This window comes from Xiphias gladius, chromosome 20 (genome assembly GCF_016859285.1).
Source record: "Xiphias gladius isolate SHS-SW01 ecotype Sanya breed wild chromosome 20, ASM1685928v1, whole genome shotgun sequence".
Taxonomy (NCBI): Eukaryota; Metazoa; Chordata; class Actinopteri; order Istiophoriformes; family Xiphiidae; genus Xiphias; species Xiphias gladius.
The window spans coordinates 18593568-18608301 of record NC_053419.1 but is presented as its reverse complement, the minus strand read 5'-3'; the positions used below and the strand labels follow the sequence as shown (position 1 = coordinate 18608301).

General features: G+C 39.8%; 2 protein-coding genes and 1 long non-coding RNA gene across 6 annotated transcripts in view; 2 read left to right on the top strand and 1 right to left on the bottom strand.

Annotated features, from left to right (window-relative positions):
• The window catches only part of miga2 (mitoguardin 2), a 9764-nt gene extending 8854 nt beyond the window's left edge, over positions 1 to 910 (top strand). For both annotated transcript variants that reach the window (XM_040156566.1, XM_040156565.1), the window contains exon 16: positions 689 to 910. In XM_040156566.1, the coding sequence (XP_040012500.1) occupies positions 689 to 889 (201 nt within the window). In that variant the 3' untranslated portion in view covers positions 890 to 910. The remainder of the gene's footprint in view (positions 1 to 688) is intronic.
• Positions 1 to 8743, bottom strand: part of LOC120805978 — a 10235-nt gene extending 1492 nt beyond the window's left edge. Inside the window, exons 1-3 of the long non-coding RNA XR_005709618.1 lie at positions 7831 to 8743; positions 3631 to 3820; positions 707 to 966 (exon numbers count right to left, since the gene is read on the bottom strand). This is a non-coding gene — a long non-coding RNA (uncharacterized LOC120805978). The remainder of the gene's footprint in view (positions 1 to 706; positions 967 to 3630; positions 3821 to 7830) is intronic.
• Positions 7857 to 14734, top strand: dolpp1 (dolichyldiphosphatase 1). 3 transcript variants are annotated; one of them, XM_040156572.1, is made up of 9 exons: positions 7919 to 8153; positions 8737 to 8837; positions 9009 to 9093; positions 10693 to 10792; positions 11264 to 11362; positions 13168 to 13296; positions 13437 to 13526; positions 14244 to 14308; positions 14461 to 14734. In XM_040156572.1, exons 1-8 carry the CDS (start codon positions 7997 to 7999, stop codon positions 14278 to 14280), a joined length of 798 nt encoding a protein of 265 aa, XP_040012506.1. In that variant the 5' UTR covers positions 7919 to 7996; the 3' UTR covers positions 14281 to 14308; positions 14461 to 14734. The 3 variants fall into 3 exon arrangements, with proteins under 3 accessions (XP_040012507.1, XP_040012506.1, XP_040012504.1); XM_040156573.1 differs by having other exon boundaries at positions 7857 to 8037; positions 14244 to 14734; XM_040156570.1 differs by having other exon boundaries at positions 14244 to 14734.

The window sequence follows — 14734 nt, the reverse complement described above, 5'->3', positions numbered from 1 at the left end:
GTAGAGAGATCCTGACTTTTAGTCCCAAGTGGGGGTCAACCTCCAAAAGTGCTGGATCCTCCACTTCCCATGATGCAACTCAGTGGCGTCTTTTGCTATGCTGTGTTCACCTCATGGGATTGTTGGTAGAGATGAGAAAGATTCCCATGTTTAGAAGTTTCACGCCACAGGACAGCTCAAGATGGTTGTATGATTACAGAGTTGGGTGAAGGTTAAAAAAATACTGTACACTGGTAATAAGAATCTTGAACGAAGGACTTTGGCTGACGTGAGGCGTCAATATTTGCTTAATTTTCAGTCACTACTGTATTATTGAGGACCAAGTCGGACATATCTGAGCTCCCAGTCGTAATTACGACATGACCTCTGTCTACAGGTCGGAAATGAGTAATTAGGATAACTCCGATATGACATGTGCGCGGCATCGGACTTCCTCTGTGTTAGACTCCATGCTGCTAGTTTGTAACACAGGCTTTCTGTTATAAATTTGTAGTGTCCAAGACCGAGCTGAAATAACGCTGAAGACATCACGGGGATTATTTTTTTCACAGGCTGAGTAGGACTAAACATGAAGAGTAAGCTAACCTTCATGTGTAAAATCAGCGGAGTACCCCTCTCAAAGTTAAAGTTAAAAATCACCATGTTACATATCAGTTTCTGCCACTGATTTCTCTCCTCTCCTCCGCAGCAACAAATTGTGCAGTACCTTAAGGATATGTTTGATCACGACAAGGTCCGCTTCACCTCTGCCCAGTGCTTGGCTGAGGACATCGTGAACCTTTCCCACCGCCGGAGCGAGATTTTACTGGGGTATCTGGGAATTGATAACCTTCTGGAGCTCAATGGCGCCCTGCCCAGAGACACGGGGGGCTCTTCCGGGCCCAACTGAAACGACTAGGGTCACCAAGGGCTTTATGGGGCTTGTACAGGTCAAATGCAGTGGGCTAACCCATAGGGAACGTGCTCCTGTGGTACACAAAGGAACCAGAATTAATCATTCATTCACATGTGTTCATCAAACACAACTTCTGTAAAAGGAAATATTTTCACCAGATCTACAGTATCACTGTTACAAATGAGGGAGACTGGTTGGATCATATGGTTCCACATCTCCCTTGCTATCAGCTGCTATGTTGGGTATGAAGAATGCCTTCTGTAGCCATGTAATCTCAGACGTGTGAGGACTTGTCTCTGCCTTGTTGGGCGACGAGGATACTTCTTAAAAACACACCTGACGGAAGCACTCCCAACACATGAAGACTGGGCCTTCTACACTGTCACTCCACATGGAGCGAGTGTCTTCGGAGAACCAGTGGTTGCACTGTAACCTTCCATTCATCTGTCTTGTGAAATCGGATGGGAGATCATAGTCTTTATTACTATGTGAAAAGAAATTTTGTGAGTCTGTTGATATTTTGTTTTCTATTAAAGGGGCAAGGCTATTTGTTAAAGCCATGATAATTCCTGACAGCCTTGGCCAGCTGAAGATTTGTGCTGCGTGATGAAGGATGTACTGAAATTGTCTCCTCCCCGATAGTACTTAAATCCTCTTTAATCTGAGGAAGGATTTTACTAATTTGGTTTAATCAACCAGGCTAAGATGCGACATATCAAAGAGACTGCGTCAAGTGCAAAAAGGCATCATGTAAAATAAGTGTAGGGTGCTAACGTGCTAACCATGTAGAAATTAGATTATCCCTAAAATATATTCCGACCCCAGACCCTGCCAGTCTTCTCAGCCAAAGTGGACACAGCAGTGATCCAGGTCAGATGCAAATGGTTTACTTTCTCCAAGTCACACTGATCCCTCTGATTTTCTCAGGCAATGTATGAATATTGTCAATTTAAAATTGGCACTGAGGCACAAAAAACTGCAAGTAGCAAAAAATGAAAACATCTGTTTAAATACTGTCACAAAGAGAATTATGTCCAGTTTTGAAGGTGCAATAGAGAAACAAATGCCTCGAACAGTGTAACACATCACTGGTCCCGGAGTACTAAGTAACCGCTGTTACTCAATAAGTCTTGTTTTCTCACAGCAGACATTTTTACTTGTCACAGTAGGGAAAGCACAAGTGTTATTAATAATATTAACAGTGACGCTGTTTTATTCAGGTGTCCCAGCAAGCCAGTACATTTACTCAAGTCCATCCATCCATCCATCCAATTATCCATCCATTAACTATACCGCTTATCTTTAGAGGGTCGCGGGGGGGCTGGAGCCAATCCCAACTGACACCGGGCGAGAGGCCGAGTTTACCCTGGACAGATCTATCACAGGGAATTTACTCAAGGATTGTGCTTAAATACAATTTAGAGGTATTTGTATTTTTACTTGAGTTTTTCCGTTCTGTGCTACTTTGTACTTCTACTTCACTGTATTTCAAAGGCAATTATTGTACTTTTTGCTCCACTTCATTTATTTGGCAGGTTTAGTTGCTAATGACTTGGCAACATAAAATTTTTCATACAAAACATTGTGATCTACATCAAAAAATATAACACATTGTTCAGTGCCCAAAATGTCCTGATCAAGTCATTTTTAGTCCCTAAAGTCTTACAGACTAATGCATCAGTAATAATAATCCTACAGTATAACAAAATGTATGTTTAATACATCACCATCAAATAGTAACTACTTTTACTTTTGATACTTGAAGTATATTTTACTGACACTGCTTTTGTAATTTACTGAAGTTTTTGAATTCAGGACATTTACTTGTAAGAGTTTTTTTTTTTTTTTTTTTAAACATTGTTGTATTGTTACTGTTATTTAAGTAAAGGATCTTGAGTAATTCTTCCACTGCTGCATGATAGTGTGACAGTGAGGCAGATGCACAATACCAGGACTCAAAAACTGAAGCAGCTAAATGGAACTCAGCCATCATTCATTTTATTATTTACACCCGAGCTTTTCCTACTGTTGTCAAAATGTCTTCTGTGAAAAAGGCCTTTGCTCGTGGCTGTAACAAAGCGCACACGGTGAATACCATGGAACGCCGTCAGAGACTTTGTAAAAAGCACTCGGTCTCAGTGTGATATATTGATCAGAACCACACATGGACAGTTTCCATCACCTTGCACATACTGTGTGTCGCTCGCTTTTCTTCGCAGCCAATTCTAAAACTGACACGACCATTAAATGAAACAGTGCCGTCTGCAGTAGTAGTCTTAGCAAGGATATTGTTTTGTTTTTTTGCCTGTGATTCCATGAAATCTTGTGATGAAGAAGCGGGCATTGTACAGTCATACTGTAACCTACATAAGTGCACTGATGATAACCCCCGAGTTCTCTTTGTTTTCACGATATTGTGACCTTGTTGGAGCAGAGAGACGCTGAAGAGGGACTGAGAGGCCAAGTTGAAAGGAGGTTTTCTTCTGCGACCGTAACATGGATAACTCGACTGCAAAAGCAGATTTGTGTTATGCAGACTGTAGCGTAAGTTGGTGTAAGAAGCTGTCAAAAACTGAAACATGATGAAAAGATTATTTTTCATGGCAGAAGAAGCACAGTGTGTATGTCTGTTGTTGCCTGCGAAATTTCTGTCTGATCATTCTGTGATTCATAGTTCTTGGGGAATAGGTTTTCATGCAAATGAAGAGAAATCAGTCTTTGTCATTCATACTCACTTAAGTGTGTGTTCTATGGTCTTGATAATCCAAATCCTGCTCTTTTTGCAACATGCCTCTGAAAGGCAGAGCGCGGAAACGTTTGTGTGGCTCTCCCGTGTCCTGATGCAATACCTGCGCCGAGAGTCTGCATTGTAAGATTATTCCTCGCTGTCAAACACGAACCAGAACTTCCAGCTGTAAATAGAGCCTTTGAAGAAAAATAATTCAGTCACTTGTTTTGACAGATGTGCAGCTTTGTGTTTTTAAGCAATTTGCACTTTATCAGAAAAGCAGAAAATGGCAGGAATGTCCCACAACTCGTTTTTAATAATCCCTTTCAGTTTGATTTAACAAACTGTCGAATTATTAAATGATAGAGCTGAGAAATTACTGACAACATAGAACGTACTGTACATGCTGTATAGTATAGAAACTATATTTCCTAGAAAACTATATTATGGAAATTGTTTATTATGGTTACTATCATAAGTTTTACATTTAGCCTCCATCATTTAGTCTCCATGTTGAATGTTCTGCAGTTTTAACTTTTGACCGAGTGTGGTCCAGTCCCCGATGAACTGCGTTGAAAAGCTTTTCTCCCCTGTGTTAGTCCTGTTACTGTAGAGTATCAGCAGTGTATCATCCAAGTAAATGCCAGTATGGAAAAATGCTACTATTTAGATATTTAATCCTGTGTTCAAAGATGGGTCTGCTCTTTCTGTGTAATGAGATTAGATGATCAGAGATTTATTCCTCCAGCAGCTTGTGCATGTTAACAGTGTGGAAACTTTTTTTTTTTTTTTTTTAATGCATCAATCAGTGCATTCCTGCAACACGTAGAACCAGGCTCAGTCGTGGTTATTGTTAGTTTTAAAAATCCCAATTAGAAATAATGTGAAGAAAATGTTTAGGAACTTATAATCATTTGAAAGTCAAAATTCAGGCATGGGCACGCTCTCTTATCATGCATTCGATGGGTTATAGAGTTTTATGAAGATTTCAGATGGCCAAAATGTGGAAATGTTTTTTTTTTTTTTTTTTGAAAGTCACTGCTGTACAAATGTCCTATTCATGCCTTTTGTCTTTTCTATTGTTAGATTACAATGCCAGCACAAACTGTAAATTGATTTTGATTCTCCATATTAAATGTTATTTTTTGTTACTAAACAACATATTTATTCTGCTTTTTCCCAACGGATGACGGCTCGTTGCAGTTCATGTTCCACCAGGAATCAAACTTTTTTTTTAAAGACAAAATGATTTTGACGTCGCGGTAAAGAGGTATATTTTTCAAAATGACTAAAAAGCATTAATTGATGATCATTAAAAAAAAGCACAGTCTGTTCTTAAAGAGAGTATAAGTAAAAAATGGATAAAAAGACTTGATGTTCTGAGATGGCTGAATTGTTACTCTAAGTATTAGACGTTAGTACTGTGAGATTGTCCACAAGGTGGCAAAAGCACCGTGGCGTGTTATAGAGAATTAAACGATATAAAGATAACAGTTCCCTTTACCCTTACGACTAAAACTACTGTGTTCTAAATGTTCCCAACCCTGAAAAATATGTTTCTTAAACAATTGGGATCAATTGTAAAGGCACAAATCGAGATGACGAAAGGTATGTAATGTCAAATCTGTCTTACTTACAACGACATAAATATCCCATCAAATTTGTAAGAAATTGTCCCTGATGACTTTGGTGACACCCCCCCCCCCCGAAACTTTTCATCTAAAGCCATCATCATGTCAAAAATTTTTAATTCATATTTTCTTTGTGTTTAATGCTAATTAGCAAATGTTAGCTCACTAACAAACTAAAGTGAGAGGGAGAACATAGTAAACATTTTACCTGCCGTACAGTACATACAGTATTTCTTTATCTCTTTCTTCTACTGCCTTTTCCTCATCTATACTGTCCCCAAAACCCAGAATGATAGAAGACCACTTCTGGTTTTCTGTTGCCAACGTTAGTTCGGTTTCAAAATGAAAATAAAGTGTGAAAATTGATCCAGGACTCTCATCAATCATTGGGCTTTTTACACCTACTTAGACCATGACAAGGCAGGGAGAGACAGTTGGAGAGATACAGGAGAGAGCACTGCAGTGATTCAATATTAGTCCAGTGGAGGGGGCACAACTCCTATTGCAGTTTGGCTGGACAAGTTTAGAAACCTCATTATATCTACTTCTTATCTCTAGAGTAGGGCATTTTCAGCCTGTAAAAATGAGTTTTCATTGAGGGGAAATGGAACTCTGCCCGCACAACAACACAGCTTTTCCCCTTTATGTCCTTAAAAGAAAAAAAAAATCAAATTTTTACCACACGATTTCAAGGAAAATATGCATCCATCAGATTTCAAAGAGACTCAATATTGATGAGGTTTGGAGGCACTGAAACTCTGGTTTTGTGGTGTCATTAAAAGACTTTGTCCTTGTTACATCACATGATCTTCACATTTTACTGCGTGACATCTCAGTGTATCTTAAATCCTATCCTGCTTTTCCTTTTCTCCGTGTTTCTTTGATTATTTTTTACTTTGACAATTTGGAGGGACTCACTCTCTTTATAGAGTAAGGAAATTACGGAAGAAGAAAAGTTGGTTTGCACTATTTCTGGTTTTTTCTGTTTACTTTGCCTGTCCTGTTTTAGCCGGTCCGTGCGCACCTGCTATTCATGACTGACTTTATGTGAGTTGCATGGGTGAGTATATACTATCTATCTCTCTCCAGTCCAGGTGGGAATTTTCACGCTGCTTTTTCTGATCTTTCTTCTTCTCCAGGGAGATGAACAATATAAACATCCGTATACCAATATTTAGGTCTATTCTTAACTCATTTGGACAGAATGGACTGTTTCAAACATGGAATTCAGTATCGACAGACCCACTCACAGAGCAGTCTTGATGCTCTTATCTTCTGATTCTGGGAGATTTGCTTGCTTTTGCATTGCTGACAGTTGCACAATATTTGTTTTAGGGGGCGTTTCCCTGCATGAAAAGACGACTAACATACGCAGTGTAAGGTATGTTTAGTGTTGTCCGCTATGCATGTGAACTACACTACTTTGCCAGTTAATTAGGAACGCCTGGAGACAACTAATGCAGTCTTGTACAACAGTCCTGCAATAAAGCCAACCTTCTTGACACTTATAATGTTCAGTTTTTGTTGAAACGGTTTTAGAGAGGTTTTGATTCAGTGTATGGTCATTTTGGAGGCTGCAGTCTGTGGTGCCGTTTAAGATTATACATTACACAGAGATATTTTATTTTGTTGTTGCTGTTATTGTGCCTACCCACATTGATATAAAAAACGGTGGACAAAATAATAGAAACAACTGTCAGCAGTCTGCCGCTTTTTGTCATATATGTGATAGCTGACATTTATTTATTTATTTTAAATTTTAACCTGAGGATAAACCACTTGAGATGCATTATCTCGTTTTCGAGGGGGCTCGTCGAACACAAAAACATGAAAATTAAGAGGCATTTAAACAAAAATAAATACATGAGTAATAGTTATGCTATTAAAAAATAATAATCCAAGTGACACAAAACAATTAACATCAACAGAAATCTACACACAAGGGCTCTCCCACAATCCCAAGCCACACACACTACACCTCCACGTTATAACTGTGGGCTGCACAAAGCTATGACAGTAAATTATAACTATAACCGACATATCATTAACATAGTTGGTTGGTCAAAACAAGCATTTTTTTTAAAAACAACTTTTGGACATTTTTAGGAATAAACGATTAATCGTTTAATCGAGAAAGAAATAGGATGAATAATTATGATAAATGAAATAATGAAAATAATCGTTAGTTGCAGTCCTGCTCTTTGGAATGGCTTGTAACTGATGTGTTAAGAATTTGGAATTATTTAGAAATCGTTGTTTAACTATATTTTATTTACAACTTGTAAACCCTTTACAAGGGCAGACTTATTGGTAACTATTTGATTTTTTGACTCCATACATTTAGATTTCCACATACAGTCAATACCGGGGCACATACCTGATCGGGATATTACAGTGAAAGTGATTTACGGCCTGCAATTAATTCATTAATCATTAAAAATCCCTCACGGTATTTATTTGTTTTGTTTTATTTCATTTTTTTTGAATGAGTACAGTGCGCTGCTTTAATGCGGAGTGCTGGACTTTTGTGTTTTTCGTTCATTCAATAATTCTTCTCTATGGGCAGAATATCTCACCTCCGGCGCGCGGCTGGGATTGGACGGCCGCGCCGCTGCCGGGCCCCGTTTGAACACGGAGCTCCGTTCACCATTGGTTGGACACGTGTCTGGGGCGTTTCACTGGGACTGCCCGGCTGTGTCCGGGTAAGATGGCGTTGGAAGAGCAGTGCTCGGCACCACCTCGATGGCGGTCCATATCCCTGACACACGTAGAGTTCCCCGAGGGTACGTACGCTCAGCGTCTTCCTCCAACTGCCGAAGCTCTGGTAACCAGCAGCCGCTTTGTGATTTTCGAGCAGCGCGAGTGTTTTCTCTCGCTACTGAATGGACAACGGCCGTCGGTGAGGGATGCCAAATTGTGAGATGCTGTAAAACCCCGAGCGCAGCGGGGAACGCAGATAGGACTGCAAAATTGTGAGACGGCGCCGCATGCGCAGTTGGCGATAGTGCCCACAATGAAGGCTAGCTAGCCTGCTAGCTGCCTTAATATCGATTTTGGTATAATCTCTCACGGATTAGCGAATATGCCGTGTCCCGTAAGAATTATTCGACAAAATTAAGGCATTGAAAACAGCAAAATATGATTTATGACTGCGGTGGAAGTAGCTAGCCATTTCACGTTATAGCATTGTGGCCAGGACTAATGCTAACGCAGTAGCTAGCTCCTTGGCCTGACACTGATTAGTATAACTAGCATAACCCCCAGTGCACCGAGCTGTCTTGATTAACCAAACTAAATAATGTGGTTTGCTAGGTAGATGCGGGCTTAGCTACTCCGCCACAGCGGCTTCCCACCCGGGCTCGCAGTTAAATATTTTCAGGAATCCGGGTTCACTGAGTATCTCGAAAGTGTCACTCCTACCAGGTGACTTTAACGGGGTTAACAGTACGTCTTAACATCAGCACCGTGTCGCTGTGTTTCAGGTGACCTGACGGGACAAGTGTTGGCCTACATCAGCCTGCTGCCCATAGCAGTCCTTGTGGGTTTCGTCACGCTCATAGTGTTTAAACGGGAGCTGCACACGGTGAGTCCTGCCGATGCACTTTTAGTTGTGTGCTCAGACGGAGCGCCAGCGCATTTCAAGACGATCCGCGAAGCCGCCGACCGACTCACAGGAGCCCGAACAGCGCTGCCAGGCAGACCACAAGATTGGAAGTGCTCATGTTTTGGTCTGTTGTCTTTCTTTTTTCTACAGATTTCCTTCTTTGGTGGGCTCATCCTGAACGAAGGGGTGAACTGGCTGCTGAAGCACATTCTCAGAGAGCCACGCCCATGTGCAGGTGAGTGAAGGGACGGGCTGTTGTCTTCATGCGCGGCTGGCAGGGTTGGGCAAACGCATTGAAAAAAATCACCGCCACTGCCAGGATATTTTTCCTCTGATACAAATCACTGATCGCCGCTCGCTCAGTTCTCTAGTTTATCCTCATCACACCCGATTGTTTGCGTTCCTGCGTACCACACATTCTCAAGTAACTGCGGTGCTTCTGATAATAGCCAGGTAACCAAAATAACAAAAAGCACTCAGATGGGCAGTGGACCATAATTCATTTTCACAGCATGCATTACGTTGGTGTATCATGGCCTCATCGTGCTCAGTTTTGCTTTAGAATAGAAAGTGTTTCCATTTTGCTGAGGCTAAGGCTACAAAAGACACACTAAATACAATGATTTATTGATATAAGTAGCCAGATGCAGCGGTGAACGATATGAATAAAATGCTCTATCATCATGTATGCACTTTTATAGTCAATTAACTGAAAATAAATTCAGATAATTCTTAATTGAATAATAAATTTTGGGATTTTTCACCAAAATGTCAAACATTTGCTGCTTCCAGCTTCACAGATGTGAGGATTTAACAGTGTTCTGTGTCACAAATGATAGTAAACTAAATATCTTAAGGCTTTGGACTTGTTGGTTGGCAAAATGAGACCTTTGAAGACATCACCTCTACTCAAGACATCATCACCTCTAATAACTACAATAATTGTTAGTCCCAGCTCTAACATATTCTAAAGCTGTAGCTAATAATTTTTTTTTTGTTAATAATTAATCTGCCAATTATTTTCATGGTTAGTTGTTTCATCATTATGCCTGTAAAATGTATGAAAATAGTCAAAAATGCCCAATATAATTTCCCACCAGCTAATGTGATGTTTTATAATATCTTGTTTTGTCTGATCAAAAGTCCAAAACCCAAATGTATTAAATTCACAATTCTATAAATCAGAGAGAGGTGGCAAATCCTTATATTTGAGAAGCGTTTTTGCTTGAAAATTGACCGTAACGATTGATTATCAAAATAATGGCTGATTTATTTTTGTTACGATTGACTAAACGTCTGCTCTAGAATATATTTTGCCTTATCTAAATTGAATACCTGACAAATCCATGCACTTCATCCCATTGATTTAAAATCATATACAAATCCCAGTTGCTATATGAGCGAGAGATATGAAAGGCATTAGCTCAGTATAAACTATATGGTAAAATTACTTACTCCTTTTTTAAGTAGCTAACACAAAAAAACATATACAGCATGAAAGCTCAGCTGATCACAATGCAGACTCACAGTTTGTAGACACACAATAGAAAAATTAGATTCACGTTAAAGAAAACAATTACAAGTGGCTTAAAAACAATTCAAATATAAATAAATATGAAAAATGTTGTTCAAATGGATTATACTGTCAATGTCACCCAACATTAGCCAGATATCTATATGTAGTTAAGTAATTAAAGACACTCGCTTTAGTTATAAACTTTGGCTTGGTTTATTACCCCGACCAAAATACTTGGTTTTGAATTAATACCAACAAGTGAGATGAATTCCATATTGTGAATAAATATTTAAATCCGGTTTTGTTGTCTTTCTGCAGGGGCTCACACAAACCTGCACACAGAGTATGGCATGCCCTCCAGTCATTCCCAGCTCATCTGGTTCTTTGTTGTTTACTTCTTTCTTTTCCTTTATTTAAGGTGAGCTTGTTTCTTCTTACTGTTGGGGCAGTTTTAAGGGAAGGGACATGCAGCTATGAAATTCTTAGAAGTACAGCAAATGACTAAAATCTAATGTCCACAAACTCATTAAATACAGTTTTTTGTTGTTTATTTTTTTCAAGTTGGAGATTTTAAGCAACTATTTAATTTTACTGGCATGTTTTTAAATGAAATGACAAAGCAGAGTAAACATTTTCCATGAAACTTCCGGCAATGTTGAATAAGTGTCATGCATACATGCATTTTGTCAGTGGTAATTACATTATGTTCATGTTAAACAAGCGTAATTATTTATGTTTATATCTGTTATTTAGTGGGTTTATTCCAGGTCATGTATTTCATTATTAAATGAATTACGTAAATGTTTTTGATTATCACTCATTAGAGTGATAATTCCACCCTTATGTGAAGTAGATGCCATGATATGATCTCATGCTCATCTCTTTTCAGAATGCATCAAACGAACAATGCTCGATGTGTGGACCTGCTGTGGAGACACATACTGTCCATCATCCTGTTGGGCATGGCCTTATCAGTCTCATACAGCAGGTAAGGGACTACCAGCCCCCCCCCGATTCGCCCTCCCAAATCCCTCACATCTTCCCAATGAATCCTAAAGATTATAAAATTAGGCAGCATGATACACGTATTTTGTATGAGGTACTTAATTCGTAGAAGAGAGTAAGAGCCAGGGTTTTTATGCAATGTGGTCTTAATGTGAATATTAAAATATGGCGCACCTCATGAATTTTGTTGAGTGTGACAAATGTCGTTGCAACTGCATTCTTTTTTGTCATCATCTGTTTGTTAAAGATTCCATGGAGAAATCCAGACGTGAACCTGACTGTCCTGGAGTTTTATAACTAGAGATGTCGTAATCAAGTTCTTTTGGCCCTGATCCCGATCCAAGTCCTCTAACATTGAGTATTTGCTCATACTGAGGCTGATATGATACTTACATTTACCTAAATGTTAATTAAACATGTGTCAGAAGTTACAGGTGTAGCCTACTAAATGTGGCACACTTTGTCTTTCATGGGCTACTTGATCCAGATACTGAAGGTCGTTCAAAACTATTAAATTGATCAGCTTAAATTATTGATATGCTATGGATGAAGGTTTGAGGATGCCACCCTTGAGACAGACCCGACATGAACTGCTAGATCCTTTTACTGGATCCAGCAGTAACAAGATCTGAAGTTACTCCCTTAAGTAACGTTAATTAGCACCAGCTGATATGATTTGCCACTGGCTACACTCCTCAGTTTACCTGGCGAAAGCGATGGTCAGCGACGGCTCAAAAATGAGAAGCTGCTACCAAAATGTTTTGTACACTTCTCTTTGCTAATAAGGAAGATAGAGGGGAGAGGACAGACTCATCCAGAGCCGAACCAGTCTGTGTATTTTGTCAGCCTTGGTGCCCTGTGCACTATCTTGAGAATGCTCATTTTGTTGCTATTGCTGTCTTTATGACGTCATGTTTTCTTCCGTCAGTAATTCTTAACCAACACTTCGCTGGTTTCAGAACGTCTCACCAAAAGGACTGCCGTTGAAAATTAGCCAGGGGACTAACACTGGCACATTCACAGAAATGTTGATAATGTGATTAGTATGCATTGTCCTTGCACTAGCTGCACTGCAACACTAGGCTGAGGTGGGCAAAACACAGTAGGGTACAGTAAAGAAAAGATCAGCGTTTAATTGGGTTTATTTTAGCCAATGCCGATCCTGTAAAATACGCCCAGACCGACACCGATACTGATCCTTGGGATTGGTTCTGGACATCTATAGGTATAACAGGACTTATGAGTGCTAAATCCAGAGTGTTTGGTGTTTTTCCTCACTATTGTTATTTTAAAAAAGAGCATTTCTCCTTAGATTTTTCAAATGTTTTTGTACCTTATTGTCCGCGAAAGATATCGTCATTGTGAAATTATACTTAAACAGCTGGTTGCACACTTATCCGGTTTTCCTCGTATTTATTCGCAAATGTAAGTTATCTGGGGGATGCTATTAACTGAGTTTTAGTTTACTGTTAATCAACTAATTGATTAATCGCATTGTTAACCGCTACCACTGTACTTGGGGCAGGCGGACAAGCACTTTTTTTAATATTGTTTGGCTGACCAGCCTGCTCGCACTGTGGCACAGGAAACCAAATTCTACTATTTCCTTTGTAACACCACCATTTTGGCTGTGTGAGCACATTAAGTTTGATACTATTTGAAGTGCATGTTGCCGGACTTATTTTAGTTTAGAACTCCAAGCGCTATTTCTGTGTTCTTGAACATTGTCTTTGTTCTCGTTCTCTTTCTCTCTCTCTCTCTCTCTCTCTGCCTCTCATATATTCTCAGAGTCTACCTGTTGTATCATACCTGGAGCCAGGTTTTCTATGGCGGAGTCGCTGGTAGTACGATTGGCATAGTCTGGTTCTTTATCACACAGGAGGTGCTGACACCATTATTCCCCAAAATAGCAGCGTGGTAAGTCGTGTTCTCATTTCTTTGCTTCCTGCTTGTGTCACAGGGGAAGACGATATCATCCTCAGCCTGAAGAAGTGGATAAAACTGGTCCATTATGGTTTCTCTAATATTCTGTCGATTTCCTTTTTTACAAATCATAGGCCAATATCAGAGTACTTCCTGGTGCGAGACACAAGCCTGATCCCCAACATCTTATGGTTTGAGTATACAGTGACCAGATCAGAGGCAAGGTAAGGAACCGCCTTGGAGATATATTCACCCACTACACCACATCTGTCACCGTTAAAGCACCAGAAAGTGGCACAGTGAAGTTTACCCGCGCGTCCTGCGCAGGTGACAAAGGCTGCACTAGATTATTGGTGATGGGGTGACTACTCACAGAGCAGGATGGTTAACTATTGCAGCTGGCGAGCTAACAGCTAACATGCCGTCAAGCTGGGAACATGCTAGCCCTACTCAGTCGCAGTAGACATGCTAGTGCTAGTTGGCTCATTTTCCAATGAGACGTTCACACAGTTTATTCAAAAGAAGTATTTGTACAATCAACTCCCGTAACTTAACTGTCTCAGTCAGGCCTCTGTTGTAGACTAGTTTATACTCTGACAGAGGAGGTTAAATAAAAGTGGATATTTCAACACAGCTAATAATCTTTGATAACTCAGAGGTCAGTTTTGTCAAGACTGCTTGGTCTTGTTAAACGGCATAAATACGCAGGTTAGAGTTAAACTAAAGGCAAAACATTTGCATAGATTTCCTTCCCCGACCCTTTGGTAAAACCCATCGATTGCTGCAATTCCACTGAAATTAACTGATTATGTTATGAAATTTCAGTTTGTTTATTTATTTATTTGTTTTTTTTTTTTAATGCTGGTGTAATCAGGCCTTTATTATGTTTGAGACTGCTGCATTTGTTGCTCGACTAAATTTCTTTTTGTTTTTTCCTCTAGGAACAGACAACGAAAGCTTGGAACAAAACTTCAGTGATCTACACACTTCTTTTGTGAAACTGAGTGTAGGACCACACAAACACACACACACACACACACACACACACACGTTCTCACAAACACACACAAATGCTCACTCGACAAAAAAAACACACTGGAGAACCATCTTTTGGACTGACATGGTTGCAAGGAGTAAAGGGCAAAAAACCGTTTACAGGTGGCGAAAGAGTGCCTGGACCTGGCCCGGAGCCTACAGCCTGAGCGAGTCCGTCCACACGCCTCTCCTCATTGTACAGCTTGCCCAAAATGCTCTTCAGTGCATGCAAGACTGTGCAAGAGGCATACTATTTAATGATAGATTAATATATAGATTTTAACTATAAACGCACGCTGACAGTATGTGTGTACTGTAAGAGATTCAAGGAGCCAAAAAGGAGCCTTTGGTTAAATTTCAAACAAAATGGTGGGCGTCATTGCAGCATGAATTTAGT

Coding starts and splice junctions, on each gene's coding strand:
- dolpp1 (XM_040156572.1), top strand. CDS start 7,997: ATGGCGGTCCATATCCCTGACACACGTAGAGTTCCCCGAGGGTACGTA. Junction 8,838..9,008: donor TTAAACGGGAGCTGCACACG/GTGAGTCCTGCC, acceptor TTTTTTCTACAG/ATTTCCTTCTTTGGTGGGCT. Junction 11,363..13,167: donor TTATCAGTCTCATACAGCAG/GTAAGGGACTAC, acceptor ATATATTCTCAG/AGTCTACCTGTTGTATCATA.